Raw genomic sequence first — 16,261 nt, 5'->3', positions numbered from 1 at the left:
GTATCACAGCACCACTTGGTTGTCTGCGACATAAGGGTGAAAGGTGCGAGGAGAGCTCGGCGGGTGAAGTGCCAACCGAGAATGAAGGTGTGGAGGTTGAAAGAGGTGACAGTAAGGGAGGCATTAAAAGAGAGGCTGAGTAGGGTCGAGGATGATGTGGTTGAGCTTGAAAGTGGTTGGATGTCAATGAAAGCTAGTCTGTTGGGAGCCGTTGGTGAGGTATGTGGATGGACAAAAGGACCACCGAGGCACTCGGAAACATGGTGGTGGGATGATGGAGTTGGAAACAGGATTGACGAGAAGAGGAAGAAGTTCAAGGAGTGGCAGAAGGCGAAGGGTACGGGAGCAGAAACAGCAGAGCATGAAAGTTATAAGGCAGCCAGGAAGGCTGCAAAGAAAGAGGTAGCAAAGGCGCAGGAGGAATGTAGGAAAATGTTCGGAGAACGCTTGGATTCGGAAGAGGGTCAGAAAGCAGTATTCAGGATTGCAAAGCAGATAGCGAAAGAGAGGTGTGATGTGATGGGGGTGAGTTGCTTGAAGGAAGAAGTGGGACAAATCGTTGTCGACCCAGATGGAATTAAAGGAAGATGGAAAAGATATATGGAAATGCTGTTGAATACAGAGAATGAATGGGATGGCAACATAGAGAGTAACCCAGTTTTAGGACCGGCAGAGAAGATAACTGAGAAGGAAGTTGAGGAAGCGATAAAAGCAATGAAGGGTAGAAAAGCGGGAGGGCCGACGGGAGTTGTGGGAGATATGTTGAAGGCAGCAGGAAGTTGGGGTGTGAAGAGAATGACAGAGATCTGTAATCTGGTGGTGAAAGAAGGCCGCATTCCAGTGGCTTGGGAACTGAGTACCCTCGTCCCTCTATACAAGGGGAAAGGTGACCCTCTGGAATGTGGCTCGTACCGAGCGATAAAGGTATTGGAGCATAGAATGAAGGTATTGGAAAGGGTGTTGGAGAGGAGGATAAGGAAGAAGGTGAAGATCGACGAAATGCAGTTTGGATTTATGCCAGGAAGAGGAACGACAGACGCGCTTTTCATTGTGAGGCAGTTGCAGGAGAAGTACATGGAGAAGAGGAAGAAGTTGTTTCTTGGGTTTGTTGATCTGGAGAAAGCATTCGATAGGGTTCCACGCAAAGTATTGACATGGGCATTGAGGAAGTTAGGAGTGGAGGAAAGGTTGATCAGAGTGGTGATGGCAATGTACAAAAGAGCGCGCACAGCTGTAAGGACGAAGGACGGGAACAGTGGTGAGTTTGAGGTGAAGGTGGGAGTGCATCAGGGGTCGGTACTGAGTCCACTACTATTTGTAGCTGTGATGGAGGTGCTGGCTCAGAACGTAAAAGAGGGTTTACCATGGGAGTTGTTGTGTGCAGATGATCTGGTGTTGATTGCGGAAAGTATGGATGGACTGAAGGAAAAGATGAACACGTGGAAGGAATGTATGGAGACAAAAGGTCTGAAGGTGAATATCGGAAAGACGAAGGTGATGGCAAGTGGTAAAGCATGTGGTGAGGTGGAAAGAACTGGGAAGTGGCCCTGTGCTGTGTGTAGGAAGGGTGTCGGAGTGAACTCCATTCAATGTACAATGTGCGCTGAGTGGGTTCATCAAAAATGTAGTGGTCTGAGAGGGTCATTAACCAGTGTGGCAGCTACATTCAAATGTAAGGTGTGCACAGAGGGAGCTGCAGATGGAGGAAATGTTGAGTTGGATCTTGGAGACGGCATGAAGCTGGAAGGTGTGAAAACATTTTGCTACCTCGGAGACATGCTGAATGGAGAAGGTGGATCAGACTCGGCAACGGTTGCTCGAGTGAGATGTGCATGGAAGAAGTTTCGGGAACTGAGTGGCGTGCTGATGATATGGGGAGTGTCGTTGAAGCTGAAGGGAAAGGTGTATGCTGCATGTATGAGAAGTGTTATGATTTATGGGAGCGAGACATGGGTAATGAACGTAGAGCAGCAACGAAGGTTGGAAAGGGTGGAAATGCGAATGGTTCGACGGATGTGCGGAATATCGTTGAGAGAGAGGAAGACAAATGATGAATTGCGAAAGATGATGGGAATAGAGCCTGTGATTGATGCTGTGAAGAGGAACAGGTTGAGATGGTTTGGTCATGTGTTGAGGAAGGATGAAAGTGACTGGTTGAGAAGCGTGATGGAAATGAATGTAGAAGGAAGTAGAGGACGGGAAGACCGAGAAAGACTTGGCTAAAGATGGTGGAAGAAGAAATGTGGGCAAGGGGGTTAACAAGGAGAGATGCAGAAAATAGGGCAAAATGGAGAAGATTGTCATGGGGACCGCAAGGCTAACCCCCGCTCTAGTAGGGAAAATGGCCTTTAAAATGCATGTTGTGTTGTTGTATCAAATGGCGGTATGAAAAAGATAACATTTTTGCCATCGCTCAATTTTGCTAATGCGGAATCTCAAAGATCGCTTGGCCTTCCACGATGTTCTTGCATCATAATAGTGTACCAGCACTGAAGTTGTGCACCTGATATTTGATTAGTGTTATTGACCTACTTTTTTCGGATTGTGGTCCCGACTAAACAAACTAGAGGTTCCAGGGAACCTGAACTCAACTGGTCTATATCAATATGGTTAGAATATGCATAATAGAACCACAAACTATGTAGTTTATATGTGCTAAAGAGGTGCAGTAACGTTGAAGGTATCTCATGTTTAAACAGGAAACTAGAAAAAATTGAGTTTTAAGTGAGGCATGAAAAGTAAAACTACAATTACTTTTCTCAGACAATACAATTTGAAAATACAAATTCAAATACAAATACAAAATACAAATACAAATACAAAACAATACAAATTTACAATTTGATCAGTATTTGTGACTTTTAGAGCTTGGACGTTGTCCAAACTGATGTTTATGGGTTAAGTCATGTCATAGGTCATGACGAGGTCATTTTTCGGACATCGTCAAAACCCATAATATATGTGTTGAGGTTTGTTACATACTGTCTACACACCAAGTTTCAGCCTACGAGCTAGATTAGGAAGTACCAGATTGACAAAAATCGATTTTTCAATATGGCCGCCCTGCCGCGCCCATTTTTGGGCGTGCAATGCTCAAATGCAATCCCAAACTAGTTTATGTCTTAAAGATGCTGCATAACAAGTTTCATCAAATTTTATCAATATTTGTGACTTTTAGAGCGTAGACATCGAATTGTTTACAGACGACAGACACAGACAGACAGACAGACAGACGACAGACGGACGACGGACACTGGGTGTCGACAAAAACTCAGCTGGACATAGTCCCGTTGAGTTAAAAACACCTTTTCAGCATAACTTGAATAATTTTCCACCAATTTTCATAATGTTGAGTTTCATGGATAGATTGTAGATGGGGACACATTTCCTTAAATTACACTCTATCTCTAAATGGTGGTGGTCAAGGTCATATGGTGGCCTGAAAAAAAATTATGGCCATCATATTGATGGGCCAGCGATCGTGGGCCAGCGATCGCTTACCCTTGGTGATCACTTTGTGATCGCAGATATCCAGTTAGACATTGCTGTTTTTCATTTAAAAGATAAATATGAGGAAAAAATGTTGTCATAGAACTTAAAGTAAAAACTATGTTCAAAATAAATAAATATATTTAAAATCACAGTAGTTAATTTTTTTTGTAATTTTGATTTCAACCCAAAACAGTGTGTTGCATATAGAAATAGCTTCTACATGAAGCATTAGACAACGGTGAGGACTTTTAATGGCTTGAGTTATTCCCACGTTGTTGCGGTGTCAGCCGGAGAACATCTTTGGGCCACAATTTTCATAAACCAGCAGGTCACACCTGACGTTCAAGTAGAAGTGGCAGGAAATTTCAATTTGGCCAAGATGCCAGTGATACTAGCCTACTCTTTAAAAAAAAAAAATCGCACCTGTGTCCAAAAGAAGCGGTTCAGTTTTGCATTTTTAATATGAAAATGCCTACAAATGAACGAAACCCTTTAGAACCCTTTAGAAGCCTTTGCCATTACCCTTTAAATTCAACCTTTCGAGCCTCTTAGTTCCTTTAGAACTTTGATAAATTTAGAACCTTTAGAACCTCTTAGAACCTACACTTTAGAACCCTTTTGAATTAAACAAGGTGGGTTAGAAAGATTCTTCTTCTTCATTTTAACGGATGGATGGATGGATGGAAGGAAGGACATAGCCAAATATTGAAGGGGGTTAGAAAGATTCTTCTTCTTCATTTTAACGGATGGATGGAAGGAAGGACATAGCCAAATATTGAAGCGGCTTCACCGATTAAAGATTAAAAACATCCAACAACATGTGCTGGCAGAGTTTTCCTCTGGCCTAACGTCCATCTGAGGGACATCACACACTGATGCCTCGCCCTGAATGCAAAGCAACAGGATGACAGTTTGTAGCTCGGTCGAGAGTTGAATCAAAGCTAAACAGCTCAGAGGAAAGAGAGTGTGCAGACCTCTAGGCTATCCTACCAACCTCTAAGTCCCAGGAAAAATAGTAATTTAATTATCTATACTATAAGAAAGAGGTTTGTCTGTCTGTCTGTCTGTCTGTCTGTGTGTGTGTTTGTGTGTCCCCATTTTTCTCAGAGATGGCCAAACGGATCTTCGTCAAACTTTCAGAGGTTCATCAGTGAGTGCCGAGGAGTGTTTTTGGCAAATAATAAGAAAATTTAAGTTCTATGTGAAACGTAATATTAAATGATCCCTCAACTCCTTCCTTAGTGGGTGTCGAGAAGTGTTTTATGCCCCCATAAAAAATTGATTTATTCAACATGCCAGCAAGATTAGAACAGCAACGGGCAATGCTGGTTACCCTTGCTAGTGATAGGACAAATTGGGATGAAGATTAACACAACGATGTTGTTCAACAATAATAATCAAATTTACAATCTAAAACTGTGAATACAAAACACAGGAATACAAAAAGATAACAAACAGCACCTTCAAGAACACTAAAATGTCACATTTATAATGTAAAGGTTGAAAGTCTACACTGTTCATAACCCAGACTGCACTAAGAATAGACAAACAGGTAGGATCAGGGGCAACGGAGAAAATACTTTGCACTTGTTTTCGCCATATCTTCTGCAATTTATAGGCTTTCGAAAAGCAAAATAAAGTACACATTGGCACTGGAGTAATCAAGCAGCCAGCGGCGGTGGAATTTTTCCACATTGAACAGATAAATACTCAGCAGGAGGCAAAATAGCGTGGAAGAAAATCGGCTCCAAGAGGTTTCCTTCCTTGTTTTTTTTGTTCGTCTCTTTTTCAGTGCTTTAATTTTTTCGATTCGGCATTCCAAAATGGTCACCACAGAGTGTACCAATGATAAGTTTTACTACCGCATTTTGTGGTTTTAATTTGTCACGGTCAACACCATCAAAGATTCAATAACAAACCCACTATAAATGCAAAGTACTGTCTCCGCTTTGCTTTCTTGTCTCCCTACCTGTGCCATGTCATCCAGACAGTTGAAGATGTACTTCCGTGCTTCCTTTGATTTAATTCGGGTCTCTGCTTCATGCTCCTCTGGTGTCTGTGTGCATAGATTTGGGAGGGGGGCGGGGGGAAGAAGGGAAGATAGATTCAAGTGGCTGTAGGCATTCAATCCGCAGAGCGTGACAAGGTCATCACCCTCTCAGCAGGCAACGGCCAAAATGAATTGGCGCATACCTCCACCATATAGGCATCATTATGCACATGAAGATTAACTATCAAGGAACCAATGTGGAATCCGCACAGATAAATACGTGCTCAGACTTGACAAAAAACAGTATGGGAGTCATCCTAAAACGGCCTTTCTGGTGGAACTCAAATATTTAAGAACAGGAACAGGCCCAAAATGCTAAACAGGATGCTATCTTGAGAAGCACGAACAGACCAGACTGGGTGGGGTGCATTTTAGGTCGCTGTGCAGAGTGCCGCGGTGGTAAGATAGTTATCCACGCACAGCACCATGGGCACAAATCTCAGCCTTAACAACACACAAGCACTTTGTCTCACAGACATCACGTATTTGCTTAAAATTATCCCAGGAAACCACACAGTGTACCTTGTGAAACATTTTTCATGTCAGCTGTTTCTTCTTTTCGTAAGATGGTACAGCTTAACAAAACAGGCTAAACTCTTTGATCGACTTGCATGCCTGCTTATCACTTACCCAGCAGGCGTTATCTGAAAGCATCAGTTCTGTTTGCCTGTGGATATGAAGAATACGACACATTTGACTGGTCTATCGTGGCAACGTGCAAAGAAGGAAAATGGTGCAGGCATTAAATGGAGTTTGTAAAGCAGGGCGGAGAGATGAACGGTCGAGGTTGCGTGGAGAGAATTGTGCGGGACAAGCAATTGAGCCGGAAAAGGGGTGGGCAAGAACAGACAGATCTATGAGCCTGATGGCAAGGGCAGCTGTGCGCCTGCGAGCCGTCTCCGTCTTTAGGCACACTCGGCTTAACAGCAGAACATTGATGCCGTCAAGCGTTCCTTTGCAGTGACAACTGAATGCTTTGTGCTTTTGAGCACGAGCCTTCAAAGCACTGAGAACAAAACAAAATTAAATTAAAATACAAGCAGTTGCATTTATCTTGGTGCTGACCTCTGTTATGCAAACTTCATTTGCGATGCACTTTGGGGGTTTATTATGATCAAGAAGATTTCTCATTACGGAAGCATTTGTTCATGCTTGGGAAATGTCACTTTATTGGGCCAAACAACAAAATAATTGCTGTAAATCTACATTCCTCTGCCTTTCTTGGAAACCTGCAGACTCAGTATGGAGAATAGTAAATTCAATTAATCATAAAAGCAGGGGAAGCAAAGTAAATTTAATAAATGACATTGTGTCAAATAATGATATTTCACTATGATGTCAGCAAATGCACAAAGCAGTGCGTCTGTGTGTGTGTGTGTGTGTGTGTGTGTGTGTGTGTGTGTGTGTGTGTGTGTCCTGGAGAATATTGGTATGGAGGAAGTGCACTTGTCCGAGCTGTCTTATCTGGGTTCAATTCCCGACCTGACTATAAACTGTCGGATTGATGCTTCATAGACCGTGTGTTGCATCACAAAAATGTGCCGTCCCTCGGATGGCCATTAAGCTGTACAGGTCACGTCTGCTAGCATTAGTCAGTGGACATTAAATATCCCACAGTGCCTTTCATGAAGTGTACATGTGTTATTGCCACACTCTGAACAGATTCAAAATTCCTGCACAAACTCCGTCACAAACCTAAAAGGATTAGGTCTAAAAAGAAACGTACTCCAGCCGACCCCACAATAAGGTGGCAATAATTGGGACCATTAAAGTAGTATTAAAACGTATGCTTGTGTGTATATCTACAACTTTAATAGACACAATTAATGCAGTCTTATTGTGGGGAGCCACACAAGTGTTCCCTCTCAACACATACATCCCAAACATCCTCACTTTGCACCCCACCTCTTTCCTGTCCACCACCACTTCCTTCCACTCCAATTTTCGTCTTCCCATTTTCCTCCTGCCAACTGCATCCATATCAAAGGCCTATACATGAGTGCATTTCCCTCCTCCGTTCTGAGAACATGACCCAACCAACGCACAGATGTGTCTCCCATGTTCTTCCACCAACGCCCCTTATTCCTACCAAACTCCTCAGATCCTTAATTTCTCTTCCTTTCCTTCAGATACTTCCTAATCAGCGCTCTAAGCATCCACATCTCTGTTCTTGGTGGAAATCTCTCCTCTTAATTCCTCATGGCCTCAGTCCTAGAGGACAATTTGTCACATTCCAGTTAATAAAATATTTGCCCGCAGCCTGCCTGGAATTCTTTGGTCATCATCCTCACTAAAATCATCGCTACCTTCTAAAGTAGAAACTATTTGAGCCATGTTTATCCCCACTTTCCAGCTGTGCAACCATTCCATCCTGAAGTACCTTCTCAGTGTCTGATATCACCACAAAATCATCTGCAAACATTTCTCAGGATTACCCTCTTCTTGCTACCTGACTCGACACATCTATCACGACCACAAAACAGAAAGGACTTCGAGCTCACCATTTATGTAATCCTACCTTTCACTCAAACGCCTCGGAGCAACAATTCCTACTTCGCTACTTTGTGACTGATGCCCTCGCTAACTCATACATCAATCATCTCAACTATCATTACCAGTCTTTTCAGGGACCCCCTTCTTTCTCAGACACCAACACACCACATCCCTTGGAACTCTATCATATGATGCCTCAAGATACACAACCCCACATTTCATTTAGGAACCCCCTTCTTTCTCAGACACCAACATGATGATCCCTTGGAACATGATCATCTCAGATGATCCCTTGGGACCCTATCATATGATGCCTCAAGATATACAAACCCACAATGCAACTTTTCGTTCCCTTGTTTTACGTGTTACCTCCCCAAACTCTAGATACGATTCCCCTCAGAGTCTCGAGAGGGAACGCGGCAGAAAGATATATTATTTTGAGTGTTGTAATAAACCATGGTAAAACCACACCAATGCAATTGTGTAGAACAAACAAGTAATTGTATTAAGAACTCTCACATACACAATAATAACACTCTTAATGAAAGTACAATGAAAATATCACTTGCATCAAATGAACAATACATATGATGGTACCATCATTCCCCAATGCTCTCAAAGCAATAAACTCAGGATACGCCAAATGTGAGTGGAATGTAACATTCCCCAAAGTCTGTGCACGCTGGTTGAGGGTCGAAGTCATGCAGAACGACGAGAACAGGCAGTTATCGGCACGGCGGCGAATGAGGAGTTACGAGATGAGAGGTCAATATGAGAATTGAGCCGATATGGAAACCAACGGCAATCAACATGATGATGTCGATATGGGAATCCCAATGACAAAACAAGATGCACCAAGCGGACAGTCTCTTCGATGACAAAATGGTGAATCAGCCTGCAATGGAGGCGCTTGCTTTCCCTCCAACAATAACTCATGCTTGGTTATAAAACCTGAGACGCAGGTTTAATTGCAATCGCAATATATGACGATGTCGCGGGCTCATTCGACCAATGTCATTCGCGACCAATATCAAAAAAGTCCGCTCGCAGTCTCAATGTGACTTACGGCTGTATCTCTCCAATGACCGTCTCCTCTCACCTCTTCCGGCCTCTTCCCCGCATCTTCCTTTTTCCTTCACAAACATTTACTTTTACCTTTGACTAAAGTCATCTCCATTTCACACAAAAATCTTAACAACAATATTACCTGAAACTAAACATCCTACAAGTACATAATAATAACAAAGGTGGAAGTGACAGATCCATAACACTTGTAACAATTTAGGTGTGTGTGTATTTGTACGTGTGCGTGTGTGTGTGTGTGTGTGTGTGTGTGTGCAGTATGTACTTACGTGCATGTGCGTGTAGGTGCATGTCCATGTTTATGTGCAAATGAGAGCATGTATCATGTATGTGTACATACAAAATGTGGTATAAAAGTTCAACAAACAATATGCTCACAATCCTCGAAGACATGCCAATGTTTCATATATTTTTCAATATATACAAGTACTGTACTGTATACATAATTAAGAAATAATATTTTCCCCTTCCTGGAGCCAAAGCTGCAAGATATGTCTGAAGCCATGTGGTTCCTACAAGATGGTGCTATGTATCATTCAGCAAGAGAAACAATGGCTGTCCTACACTACCTCTTTCCTGGGCAAGTCATTTCACATTTCAGTAATGAGCACAAGCCTCCGAGGTCCCTGACCACACAGCCCCAGATTATTATTTTTTATGGGGTTACATCAAAGAACAGGTGTATATGAGAAAACCACAAACACTCAAATAACTCAAGGAAAACATCTGCAAAGCCATCGCAAAGCCCATTCCCCCTGATGTCCCCTGCAAGCTAATGGATTGCATTCTCCTGAGAGCACGACAGTATGTATATACACCATTGAGATGCACAATTGCTGGATGTTGTGTTCAGCATTTGTGTCACCATGGGAAACTCGACGTTATGTCGAATATTTCTTGTTTGTTTCATTTCTTACTTCACATTAGCAGTAAGCAAACAACGTTTAAATTTCTGCACTAGTTTGGAACACACTGCACTTGAGTAATTATAGCATACTTGCTGAAATACCCGGCATTGCCCGTAGAAATTCAATGCAATATGTTTTTAAATATTTCCTGCATGACAATTACAAAACAGATTACTCGATCACTACCAGGAAAAATGTCGGCAGGGTATAAGAACATACTCACTCGAGGCCTGAACACAGAAATGTTATAATAACGTAAAGGTTGTGGTCATGTTTCATCGAAATTGTGTGTGTGTAATTTCAGAGAAGAAAGCAAATACCTACCTATTTTGGGGGGTCAAACCTGGATCCACTTTAACTCCCGTATACTCCCTTCGACCCTGATTTTTTTTAATGCCGTGAACAAACTTTAGTCACAACAGAACAAATATAATTTGTGCCAAGTTTGGTCGCACTCCCATCACCGGTTTCGGAGAAAAGGTTGCAAGTGTTTATGGACTGACGGACAGACAACGTGCCATCGCATAAGCTCCGGAAACTTTGTTCCAGGTGAGCGAAAAAACAACAACACCAGGTACGCCTTCCAATTTATTGAAGGAATGTGATTACAGTTTATTAAGAGTGCTTAACCATACCATACCATGAAACTAAAAAAAAACAACCACGTGTACCATTTCAAAATTGTATTTCACAAATGATGATGATGATGACGACGACGACGACGACGACGACGACGACGACAACGCAAATCCAGTGAACTCCTCGAAGTCTAAAGAGGACCCAGGTGAGGGTACTGAGGGGCCTGATAAGTCGTGCACTGAGAGCGAGGCACGAGAGGCAGGTGAGGTTGCTGGAGAGGATGCTGAGTCATGCACTGAGGGAAGGCAGGAGAGGTGGAAGAGGGTGAGGATGCTCTTGAGGTGGAGGGACAAAGGCAGAAGAAATGCATGATGGAGAGCTGCCTGTCAGACAGGCAGAGATTTCTGTGCAGCTCTTTGTATGGGAGCATCACGTCATCTAACCCCCTCTTAAATTTGAGGAACGCTCCATGACCGGATCGACTTCTGGCACTGTTGGCAAATGCCCACATGTCCTGCAACACCTCATCCAGGCTGAATCAGAGAGGTGGTGTTGGGCAGCAGGAAGATCACCTGGACATTCAGGTGAGCCACATCCAGGTCCATGGGGTGGCCAGGACCATTGTTGATGAGCAGGAGAAACTTGAACGCAAGGTTTTGTTTCACCAGACACCAGACTTTGAATGACAATGCTGTCCCCTCGTGCTTCAAGATGAAAGTTCTCATGGGCATTTTTTTTCCAGAAGAGGCCGGTATCGTCTGTATTGAAGACCTGCTCTGGGACGTATTCCTTCTTGTCGATCAACTTTGCAAGTTGAGCAGAGAACGCTTTGGCCACACAGTGGTCTGCGGAGGCACATTCACCTGTGAGCATTACATTTTTGAGACATACCACTCCTTGAAGCAGTGAAACCATCCACTGTGAATGAACTGGGGCTGCTCATACCGTCATTGCTCAGCCCGTCACACATGCTCGCACCACCTGCGCCAGCCAGATTATCGTAAATACCTTTCGCCTTTGCACGAATGAGATGTCCACTCAAAGGCATGCTCTTCTGCACATTGTCCTCTATCCATACACTGAACGTCTTCTCCATCCTTTCTATGTGAACGTCCTGGACCTGGGTCACCACCTTGGTGCTCCGTACAGCGCTCGACATTTTCTCATCCCCTCCCACCTGCCGTCCTGGTCCTAGACATTTTCTCGGATCGCCTTTCCATATGTAGTGAATGGTGGATTCATTCATGCCATAATGCCTGCCCACAGAGGCGACACCCTCTCCTCTCGAAAGCCGGTCCAGCAGCTCCACCTTCCCGCCGGTGTTAGTGGCGCTTTGCGGGCATTCATGTTTCCATCTTCATTCTTCATTCACAGTCCCTTCCATCCTCAACAATGACACCCTCCCCCGCTCCACTGTAGACCCCTCACCTCCGGGGTCCACGATGTATCCCACGTAAGTCTGGCCCATATGCGATCCACACGACAGTATAATTCCTTCGTCCTTCTCTTTTTGATGTCTCCCTTCAGGGAAGAGGTTCCAGAATGGCAAGATCTTGGTAGATGTGACAGCGGTTCGACCCGCCTCGTAGCATCGATTCAATCGGCAACGGACCACGTTCATCTTTCTCTTGATGTTCGCTTTTCCCTCGATGTTCGCCGCTTGGGCATAAGCTGCAAAACCACTCGAGATTCCGGCGGTCATGCTGGTAACTCGGTCCGCCTCGCAACGTCGCTCATAGGCCGCAAGTTTAGGCCAATTCGTAGGCCACAATTCACAGGCCACAAGCCGATTTCGCTCTGAGATCCCTCTCGGGCACACCCTCCACAACGATCGCCAATGTTGCAACTTCTCTCAAGGATTCTCTCAACTGTCTTTAAAACCGAAGTCATCAGAACTTCTTGGGCAGATACACGTGGGGGGTAGGGTGCATCAAACGCCCCATGATTTTCAAAAAGTTGTTGTATTTTAATGTCTATTCCCTCAAATGTTACACTTGTTGGTAGAAGTATGTATGCAAAAAATAGATGAAATCAGAGGTGGTCCTGGGTGGCCACCGGCCACTTTTATATATTTAGGGCCATTTAGGGCCACAGCTAAACTACTTTACAAGATAATGTAAAATTAACTACAAGATAATGTAAAATTAACCATTATACCTATATACAAAAGTAAAGTCCTACTTTTACTAAATGCCTAATATCAAACAGTTAAAACAACCTTACATGTCAATGTAAAATTAACCAAAATCGTTCTTCATATTACAAAGTTGTAGTACAGTGTTGTAGTATTGTACTTTCATTGATTAAAAGTTTGAAAATTTATTAAGCACAACGCCAATGTCACTACTCCAACTTTGCTCGTTTCCGCAAATTTGGCCTCGCTTTGCGGTCACATTCAACCACTTGAAGAAGATTTTGGAAGTGGTCTTCTCTTCTTGCAGTTGAGACAAAATCAGTTGCGAGCTTTACTGCTCTCTCCGCAGGGTCATTCACAACATTAAGCCCATCCACAATGGACTTGGCTGCCTTGAAGTGCTCATTGTTCTGCCAAGTGTCAACATCCTCTGTTAGGAAGGTCATATCTAGGTGAAGAAGGTTTACTGTAAACCACGAGTCCTCGTTCACAAGATCAGCCAGGGTTGTCGCTTCTGTAATTTTTGGAAATGACGGTTTGCCATATCCAGAACCGTAGCGGTGTTTTGGAGTGCTTGGCATTTCATCTGGTTGTATGGCCAGTAACACATCTGCAAGGGCACGACGATCCTTTTGAGGAATTGCATTGCTGAACAGTGCCAAAACAACCAGTTCTGGGGTTAAATACCACAAATGTCTATCAAAGGCTTTCACAGCGCTGACTGAAATGGTTGAGTTGACAGCTTTATAGTTGAGCAGAGTCTTGTAAAAGCACAAATCAAACCATGGGGCATTTGAAGCAGACTGACATATGAGCCACCAATCACAATAAATATAAACAACAAAAACAACAAACTCCTTCAGTTTTTTCTGTTGATGTTGTGTTGTTACAGTTCCTCGAGGTAGTAGAGAAATTTGCTCTTCAAGTAGGCATATTTTGATGGAATAAAGAATCTTTGACATCCACCTTGCTTTATGCATGGCCCCTGGTCTGTGGAGTGTTCCTTGTTTTGTGACATCATCATCGAGGACTACCTGGCAGAGTTGTGCCATTTCCTTGTAGTCTTCCCTACAGTATGAAGCGCTTGTGCGGATTGTGCTTAAAACCTTGTTTTTGCAGGATAAAAGCAGCTGTTGTGCATAGTCATTGTACATGGAAATGTCAATTTTGGTTAAACTTTCATTCTTTGCATGCGATATGCGTTCCCAATTCTTCTGGAATTTTTGGAACAAAGATACTTCTGGAGACTTTGATGCCTCAATTTTGAGAACGTCAAACACATGATCCAGGATTACCTCTCCAACATGATGGCGACATGCACACCACAGAAGAGCACGGTCCAGTTTTGATTGAATGGTAACACAGGCAGCTGTAACGTGTCCAGTGTTTGATGCTGTTGTGTCAAAACATAAGTTGACAACTGATTGTTTGCACTTCCATGAATGTAGATACGTGTAAGTGTGCTCGGCAATGATGTCACCTGATGACCTATCACTTCCAGGAGGATATCTAGCCACCCCCAGTAGCTTTACATCAGTGGCATTCCCAACCAACACTGGCAATCTTTCTTCCTTGACATTCTTGTTTGTGAGCGTTGGTATCTGCTTGCCATCCCAGTGAAGTGTTGCAGCTGTTGGGGCGATCCAATTTTCTTGAATATCTTTGGCGATAGCACTTGTTATTGATCGTCGAGCCTTATCAGCAGTTGAGTACGACTTGGCCACACGACGTGGATCACCTCCTGCCTCTTGAATTACAGCTTTGGTGAGCGCAACCTGTTGAACAGGAGTTATGTTTAGTCGAGTAGCAACAGACACAACTGAATGTCTTTTCAGAATATCATGAGGAATAAAGGCAGATGTACCTGCATATGTTGATCTGTGGTGACTACGCTTCCTTTGAAACTCTGGAATCGCCTCTTCTTCAGTTTCTTCCAAGCTATCTGCAGAGTCACTATCATCAGAGCATACAGAACTAATTGTCATCTCTTGTACACTGGATGATTCATGACGTTCTCGTCTTGAAGCTTCCGCTAAGAGGCGTTTTTCTTTTCTATGATCTTTATCAACTTTCTTCTTGTCAACACCACCAAATGAGGCTACTCTGTCAGATTTCATTGACTCTAAAAATACTCTATCTTCCTCATTCTTAATGTTTGTCATTGCATCTTTTGTCCATACACCAAAGGTCTTATCAAGACGTTCATTCATGGTTTGCAACTTAGCCAAAGTGCTTGGAGATTCTCGGCGAGAAACAGGTATTTGACGCAATTTGTTATTGTCATTAAGAAGGTCAAGTATTAGTTTGCAGCATTGATGGTCTGAAAGCATAGGAATATTTGCTTTAGTGTAGAATTTTTTCAGCTGGATAAGGACGATGCTGGCAGATTTCCATTTCAGTGGCTGAGTTTGTTTGCCTTCACATATTTCTTTCTGGATGTACCACATCACGCATCGAAGAACCTGCCGGCAAGTTGGGAGGCGGACTCCTGTCAATGTACCATCTGCTTCTGTAAAAGCATTGCCAAGACCAAAAATGGCACTTGCTAATCTGGTCTTCTTATCTGCCATCTGAAAGAAAATAAAGGATATTATTAGACTACTAGTATGGGACCCACGATTAGACCTCCGATTTCATTCATGTAAAAATACAAACTAATTATCAAACCATCGTTTTTTGCATAAAATTGTTATATTTGTATTCCTCTCATCAAGACCTTCAATTTGATACCAAACATGACTAGGTTTGGGTGTAAAATAACAAAATCAAACATTTTTACATAGTGCGGCCCCGAAAATGGCCCTAAATATATAAAAGTGGCCGGTGGACACCCAGGACCACCTCTGATTTCATTTATTTTTTGCATACATACTTCTACCAACAAGTGTAACATTTGAGAGAATAGACATTAAAATCCAAGAACCTAAGGGCGTTTGATGCACCCTAGTGGGGGGGCGTATCGACATCATCGCGCGCGTGCGTGCGTGCGTGTTTTAGACTTGTATGCACTCCCCTAAACTGCTGGACGGAATGAATTGAAATTTGGTGGTTGCACTTGGGATGTTCCGGGGAAGGTTTTAGGCATTAAAAACAATTCATAGTTGCAGGGATTCTGGAGGGAAGAAACGATGCAAATTCTCTATGTGGGTGTGTATCATGTAGCACTGCTCCCAGCAGGAGAGTGTATTACAAGTACCAGCATTTTACAGTATTAGGATAGTATCTCTGCATGAAAACCTTCAAGAATTGTAAACTATTTGGCCAATTTACATGTGCTCTGCATTTTATACTCTCCTAAACCGCTGGACAAAACAAGTTCAAAAGTGTTGGCTCTACTCTGAATGTGCTGAAACGTTCTACTAAGTCAGGAAGGCTATCTCCAAATTAGATTTACACTTTAGGTGAAATTGGAGACTTATCATAAGAAGTCATTCCATTTATCCAACAGCCTCATCTCAGATCATCATTTTGGATTCAGTCCTGGTCACTCTACCTTGAACATGCTGCTTCTACTCTCCCAAC

General features: G+C 43.1%; 1 protein-coding gene across 2 annotated transcripts in view; it reads right to left on the bottom strand.

Moving 5' to 3' along the window:
- Window positions 1-16,261, bottom strand: part of LOC137427970 (homeodomain-interacting protein kinase 2-like) — a 262,675-nt gene that overhangs the window by 109,685 nt on the left and 136,729 nt on the right. For both annotated transcript variants that reach the window (XM_078776683.1, XM_078776686.1), the window contains exon 5: window positions 5,462-5,548. In XM_078776683.1, coding sequence (XP_078632809.1) covers window positions 5,462-5,548 — 87 coding nt within the window. The remainder of the gene's footprint in view (window positions 1-5,461; window positions 5,549-16,261) is intronic.

The sequence above is a fragment of the Myxine glutinosa genome, chromosome 1 (assembly GCF_964187855.1).
Source record: "Myxine glutinosa chromosome 1, kmMyxGlut1.1, whole genome shotgun sequence".
Classification (NCBI taxonomy): Eukaryota; Metazoa; Chordata; class Myxini; order Myxiniformes; family Myxinidae; genus Myxine; species Myxine glutinosa.
Note: the sequence above shows the minus strand (reverse complement) of the source record. Positions and strands in the feature narration are given on the sequence as shown.